At 31.4% G+C, this 7,708-nt stretch overlaps 1 protein-coding gene across 1 annotated transcript; it reads left to right on the top strand.

Annotated features, from left to right (window-relative positions):
- The first annotated feature begins 2,324 nt into the window (after window positions 1-2,324).
- Window positions 2,325-5,636, top strand: LOC108486271 (probable inactive receptor kinase At1g48480). The gene is made up of 2 exons (XM_017790234.2): window positions 2,325-4,030; window positions 4,606-5,636. Exons 1-2 carry the CDS (start codon window positions 2,659-2,661, stop codon window positions 5,199-5,201), a joined length of 1,968 nt encoding a protein of 655 aa, XP_017645723.1. The 5' UTR covers window positions 2,325-2,658; the 3' UTR covers window positions 5,202-5,636.
- The last annotated feature ends 2,072 nt before the right edge of the window (window positions 5,637-7,708 follow it).

Genomic DNA, 7,708 nt, shown 5'->3' with positions numbered 1-7,708 from the left:
AAGTTCAATATTCACTAATTAATCACATTAAATCAATTTTATTTCTTGTTGAATTTTAATCACATAATATATTTTACTATATTGTTTCACATATCAAATTTCTATTTATTTCATTTCTATTATTTCATCCACTTATTTTCTCAAGTTTAACAATTTAGTCATTGTTATTATAAAATTCCATATTTTTCCACAATTTCACTTTTACAATACTTTATGTATATTTCATCATCTCGTAACATATTTGTTAAACTTTTACAATAATTTCCTTATTCGTATATTAAATTGTTTCACACTTAAACTTTTGTACGTTTTTCAATTTAGTCCCTATTACCATGTAATTTATTTTTCACCATATAAGCACTTTAATCAAATAATTCATTATAATATCTCATTTCACATGAAAAATTTTCATACATATCACTTCTCTTGTTTCAATTATAAATTTTACAAAGTTTACAATTTAATCCTTAAATCATGAAGATTTATTATTTATTATAATTTCACCTTAATATCACTTTGTAATCAATTCACTACTTATCATAATCTCAAATGTATGTTTGTTTCATTAAAACAACTTTTATGAAATATTAAAATTTTCAAACAACAAAAAATATTTTACATGATTCATCCAAACATCAGAAAAATATTAGCTTTCCCAGAAAAGTAAGTTATTTTCCAGAAATTATTTTTGGAAGCCATTTCAAGAAGTAAATGGAGTTTAAGGCTTCGATTGGGTTTCAATTATATTCAATATCGAGTCGGATCGGATTTTTAAATAAAGAGTAAATTTTATTTTATTTATTTGGTTAAAATATAAAATTTTGACATTTAATCGATTTAAAATTCAAATTATTTAAAAGTATATTTTATTAAATTATTTTTAATTATAAATGAAGTTAAAATTTTTATTAAAATGCTAAAAGTGAAAATTGATTATAAAAATAATGGGAAAAATTAAGACAAAATAATTGATAATACAAAAACCTCACTAATAATATTATAAATTAAAAACTAAGAACATATAAGCCACAAACAAAATGTAATATAAGAGTAAAATATTTTTAATATAAAAATAATATAAATTTGTTAAATAGATAATTAATCAAAGTTAATTTATAATTTTTTTTCATTTTTGGTTTTAATGAAAATTAATCAAAGTTATTAAGAAGGCAAATGAAGTTGTTATTTTTATAGGCATAATGACTTATTTGACTCTCCAACTTTTAAAAAATATTTTAGCATTCCATTTAAATTTTATCTCTTTTAACCCTTAAACTTGTGTCATTTCTCAAATCACCTTAAAATAGATAGAAAATTATGTTTCTTAATTTTATGGACATGGTATTTCCGTGTATTTCATGTTATCAATTAATTATTTTTTAATTTTAAAAATTTAAAAACATTATAAAAAATATTTTTAATTTTAAAAAATAATAATTACTAACATGATATCCACGTGATTTCATGTCAATAAAATTAATAAATATAATAATTCTATCTATTTTAAGATGATTTAACAAATAATGTAAATTCTTGAACTAAAATATTTTTCATAACATTAAAAGGCCAAATAAATCATTATACTTATTTTTAGAAAACCTACTCTTTAATTTTTCATTTAAAAAAAAACAACATGCTCACAACTTTTAGTTACTGCAATTAACAACTTTGCTAAAATTATTTAAAAACATGTGATAGTGAGATTATCTGTCATTAATAACACAATATTACCTGCCCAAAACAAGATTTTTAAACATAAAAAAATTGTTTTATTACCGAAAATCTCATCCAAACATTCCCATATCAATTATTTGCCAACAAAATCATTCTTCGTACAGAAAGAAGACTTTGAATTTGATAAGAGGAAAAACTTTCCGCCACTTTATCCATCACTAAAATTGAAAAAAAAAACACTTTATAATCATAAAATTTATATTTTTTATTTATTTCATCATGCTTAAAATTATTTATAATTCTTTCTCTAACTCTTAAATAAAAAATAATACATCCTAACACAATCAAATTCAAATTTTCTTACACCAATAATAATATTAAATTTAATCAAATATATTTTACTAATTTTAACTTAAAAATATACTCATATTTTATAACATTCATCCATCTACCTTGAAATGAAAAATAATAATAATTCCGAGATATAATTGTGGATAAAGAGCAATTAGTGACTATTTTAATTATAATTAATGGGTTGCAGCAGTTAAAGCGTCGAAGACTGAATATGCATCAGTAGGAAAAGGCCAAAAACGAATAGCTTGTTGTTTGTACTAAAAACGTTTTAATTTACGTATTTAATAATAATAAAAGAAAACCTAAGAAAGACAAAAAAGAAAAGAAAAAAAAGGAAACGGGGTTGACGAACCAGCTGCAGCCATCCTTACTGTAAAACAGCTAGGGTTTGCCTCACTCTATTCTTTCTCTCTCTTTCTTGTTCCTTTTTGGCACTCATCACTGCCCACCCACTCTTTACCTATTAACACAGAAAAAATGCTCTCTCATTAACACTTTTTCTTTTCTTCTTGCAATGCCTCCAATCTAGGCCGAAAAGGGAGAAAAGAAAGCTGTTTCAGATCAGTATCCCACCCACATTATCCTATTATATTCCTATCCTTGTTCTCCTTGTCTTCGCCATCACCCAAAATGCTCACCCAGTTTTTTTTCATTGCCATTCTTTCTTCACTCCTACTGCAGGTGGCCAAACCAGATCTTGTCACCGACAGAGCTTCTCTTTTGAGCCTTCGTTCCTCAGTCGGAGGCAGAACCCTCTTATGGAACGTCTCAAACCAGAGTCCATGCTCGTGGGCTGGGGTTACGTGCGAGCGGAACCGCGTCACAGTGCTTAGACTACCTGGTGTTGCTCTCTCTGGCCAAATTCCGACTGGCATTTTCGGGAACTTGACTCTGCTGCGCACCCTCAGTCTACGTCTTAACTCGTTAACTGGACCACTCCCTTCGGATCTTGCTCTCTGTCAAAACCTCCGAAACCTTTACTTGCAGGGAAACCATTTTTCGGGTGAGATACCGGAATTCCTGTTTGGTCTTCATGATTTAGTGAGGCTAAGTCTTTCTGGGAACAACTTTTCTGGGGAAGTCTCTGTTGGGTTCAACAATTTGACGAGGTTGAGAACTTTGCTTCTTGACAGCAATAGTCTTTCTGGGTCGGTACCTGAGTTGGGTTCTTTGCAAAACCTCGGCCAATTTAATGTGTCAAATAATTTGTTGAACGGCTCAATCCCCAAGGGGTTACAGAAATATGGGTCCGATGCTTTTCTGGGGAATTTGCTTTGTGGGAAACCACTTGACAAGGCTTGCCCTGCCACTGCTACTGCTGCTCCTGGGAATACAAGTGAGCCCGCCAATCCAACGAATGAGAATAAACCGGAGAAAAAGAAGAAGAGCAAGTTGTCTGGGGGTGCAATTGCAGGTATTGTTATTGGATCTGTGCTGGGATTTCTTCTGATTGTTGTGATTTTAATGATTTTATGTAGAAAGAAGAGTAGCAAGCAATCGAGGTCAATTGACATCACTTCGCTTAAGAATCAAGAAATGGAGATTCCTGGGGAGAAATCAGGTGGGGAAATGGAGAATGGTGGATATGGGAATGGGAATGGGAATGGGTATTCAGTGGCAGCGGCGGCAGTAGCAGCAATGGTGGGTGGTGGAGCCAAAGCGGCGGAAAACAGTGGGACCGGAGCTAAGAAGTTGGTCTTCTTTGGGAATGCAACGCGAGTGTTTGATTTGGAGGATTTGTTGAGAGCTTCTGCAGAGGTTTTAGGTAAAGGCACGTTTGGAACAGCATATAAAGCAGTGTTGGAAGGTGGAAACGCAGTGGCTGTTAAGAGACTCAAGGATGTCACTATATCTGAGAGGGAATTTAAGGATAAGATCGAAGGGGTTGGAGCTATGGATCATCAGCATTTGGTCCCTCTCAGAGCTTACTATTTTAGTAGGGACGAGAAGCTTCTTGTTTATGATTACATGCCCATGGGAAGCTTATCAGCGCTTTTGCATGGTGAGAGCATTTCATTCTATTCTTGGATAATTTATTCTTGTTTTGCTTTTTTCAGATTTATGTTATCATTTCCATTCTTCATCATCTGTTGATGCTGGAGTGGAGATGGTCTCAGTCACTCCTTTTTTTACTACCATTATTTGTTATCATCTGACTCTTAGTTTTGGATCCTTTAGAAGTTTATCATAATCTGTACTATTTTAATTGTAACACTATTTATTGAATGTCATCACTGTATCTACCTGAAGATTCATTTGGTATGTCTTCATCATCTCTGAGAGGATTATGGATTTGTTCTCTTTTAAAAAAACTGATAAATTAGGAATGCTTAAAAGAGCGTAATACTTAATTGGTATTTCATGGAAACATGAAAATCAATTTGAATGGGGTTGCATTGATCTTCTCATTCTGCCATTTACCTCTCTTGTTATGAGCTTCTCATGTTGCATTGATGTTTCGTTTATCTCTCTGCCATTTCTGGAGATTCCATCATAATCTGTAATCATAACAAATATCCTCATGCTGTATTTACATTTTAATTTTTCTTTCATTGCTCTGTTAATTTTGGGATGCAGGGAATAAAGGGGCAGGAAGGACTCCACTGAACTGGGACATTAGGTCTGGAATTGCTCTTGGAGCTGCCTGTGGAATTGAATACCTCCACTCTCAAGGCCCTAATGTCTCTCATGGAAACATAAAATCTTCAAATATCCTCCTCACTAAATCCTATGAAGCTCGAGTTTCGGATTTTGGACTGGCAAACATTGTAGGTTCATCGTCCAGTCCCAATAGAGTGCTGGGGTACCGGGCACCAGAGGTGACTGACCCCCACAAAGTATCACAAAAGGCTGATGTTTATAGCTTTGGTGTGTTGCTTTTGGAGTTATTGACTGGGAAAGCCCCCACCCATTCAATCTTGAACGAGGAAGGAATTGACCTCCCGAGGTGGGTGCAGTCTGTTGTTCGTGAAGAATGGACTTCCGAGGTGTTTGATCTTGAGCTCCTCAGGTATCAGAATGTGGAGGAAGAGATGGTCCAACTCTTACAACTTGCTGTTGATTGTGCTGCACAATACCCTGACAAGCGCCCCACCATGTCTCAAGTGAGGAGCCGAATCGAGGAGCTACGTCAATCTAGTTTGCGAGACGATCTGATCCCACAGTCTGCCTGATAAGATCAATGAAGATGGCCCTGGACGAGTTAGCTGATTAGCTCAAGCAGGCCACCACCATACACCATTATGCAAGTGGGTTAAATGGATTATCAATGCATTTTTCTGTTTTTTTTTTTTTTTTCTTTGAATGTCCATAATTAGCATGTTAAGTTTGGTGGCCTTAGGCCTTGTTGTATGCTTGACTCTCTCCCGGTCTCATATTCCTTACTAGGCGCCCATTGTCATTGTCATTTTCCTTTTTTCTTCTATCCCTCTAATTCTCCATTGGTCGTTGGATTGTATTTTTTTTTTTCATTTATACTTTGAGGTGGAAATCTGTTCTATTTGGTTCATGTTGGGTGGATATTGGTAGCTGTAATTATTACTTTTGCTTTTGCTTTTGCAGCTTTCTTTTTATATGTTGAATACCAGGCTGTTTTAGTTGCTTTAAAATGTTAGCTTTGGTGTGATGTCTTCTAACAAATAACAAAATTTCAGTAACATAATAATTTCACTCGCTGGCATTGCTAAAACTTTTTAGTAAGGAATCTTTGAAAAATGCATACAATAAATTGAAAGATAAAAGAATGATATGAGGTTTCGATATGAAATCAAACAAGTCTTAAGATATTTTCCTAATTTATGTAAACAGTAAATGAGTGTGTGAACTTGATGATGATGGAAGCTTTTAAGGTGGACCAAACTGTCTTGAGGAAAGCCCATGTATGTAATAATGTAAATGCAGAAACTTTTCTCAAAAGGTGGTCCTATTGATATAGTATTGTTTAAGCTTTTGTTATTTCCCAAATTTTGTTAGTATTCAAAAGGCGGTAAATGTTTAGTAAAAGTGTTTATTCATATAGTATTTTATTTCTTTTATTTAAAATTAAGCTAATTATTCTGTATGTTAAAATAAAGAGAACTGATATTTTTTTGTTAAAAATTTATTTAATGACACACAGTGTGCTATGTATATTTTATGTTAATGTATATGTATATGGATCAATTTTAATAATAATGAATTGAATTTTTAATAGAATAACTAGTTCATTTTTTATCTAATGTACAAAGAATGATTTATCTATTTTTAAACAGAAAGATTAAAATACAATTCAAATTTTAATATAGGAGCTTTTATGTGAAATGGTGATATGAAGGGTTATCCAATACCGTCCATTAGTATATGCAACATGGGATGGGATGGATACGTTTGTCTATTGCCGTTGGCTTTGGGTTGTCTTATTCGGTGTCTTTCTTCCCAAAGAGGGTTTGAATTAAGATTTTTCTTCAATAAAAATGGTTTTTTGATCTAATAATACAAAAAATGGTGGCTGTTCAAGCACTATGAAGCAACAATATTCATCAACCTAGTGCCCACGGATTCTTTTCTTGTCTATTGTCATTTTCTAAAATACTAGAAATTTCAATTATTGCTAAACATAGAGATTGGTGTGTCAAGATCATTGTCATATTGGTATATAGGAGGTAAATGAGTGGATCTGCATGAATGGTTTTGAATTTAAATTATTTAGAGCTCATATTCATCCGATCCGAAAGTGGATAATTTCGTGTTTGGATAAATTTAAATTATTGACTTAAATTTATTGAATTTCGATGTTTTGGATTTGGTTAATTTTCGATATTAGTTTTCTCAAATTCTAATTATTTTAAATTTAAATTAATTATTTTAAATTTAAATTAATTTTGAGCTTGACTAAGTCTCGAAATAAATTCAAAATCATTTGTATTAGAATTTTTTTTAAAATGTTCATTATAATGAATTTTACTTTTACTTAAAAGAAAAAAAAGTAAAAACTTAAAATTTAAAATCAATAACTCTTTATATGAATACCAAATTGTACAATAATGTTATTAATATATTGAGTGTTATCTATGGTATATTAACTTTTAACATAACGTCATAAATTAATCCTACGTGAAATTAGTTGAAAAATACAAATAAGTCATATTTATATAACAAAATTAATATATTAGTAGGATTATATAGGCAATTTATTTTTAATATAAAATAAAAAATCACTTTCTTATAAACTTGAACTTAGGTGCTTAAGAATTTAGGGTATGTTTGGTTGGATAGAAAAGTGGAAGGATGGACGTCACTATGTCGATCCTGTATTTTGAATTCTTTACAATTAAGTCCTATTTTTATCTCGAGTTAGCTTTAGAGCTTACGTAACCTTGTGTAAGACCCAAAATTAACTCTATTTCATGTTGAATGTATATTTTAATTGAATTTTAATTATTGACTGTTATGAATTGTTTGTACTTTAATCTTAGTTGCTCTGGAAAAGAATGTGACATCTTGTAACTCGGACCCAACAGTCGGGTCGAATAGTAGGGTGTTACAAATTAATTTATTGACTTGTGCATAGTTTAATTGGGAAATAAGAATTCATTAGTAATTAGTAAGTTAAAATTAGTTTTAGCTTAGCTAGCTTTAGTTCAATTCAATCATGGATTTGCACTACTAATTTGTAATTCGATTAGACTAGTACTTGTTTTTG

Source organism: Gossypium arboreum, chromosome 3 (assembly GCF_025698485.1).
Source record: "Gossypium arboreum isolate Shixiya-1 chromosome 3, ASM2569848v2, whole genome shotgun sequence".
NCBI classification, from domain to species: Eukaryota; Viridiplantae; Streptophyta; class Magnoliopsida; order Malvales; family Malvaceae; genus Gossypium; species Gossypium arboreum.
This window is presented reverse-complemented; position numbering and strand designations above follow the sequence as displayed.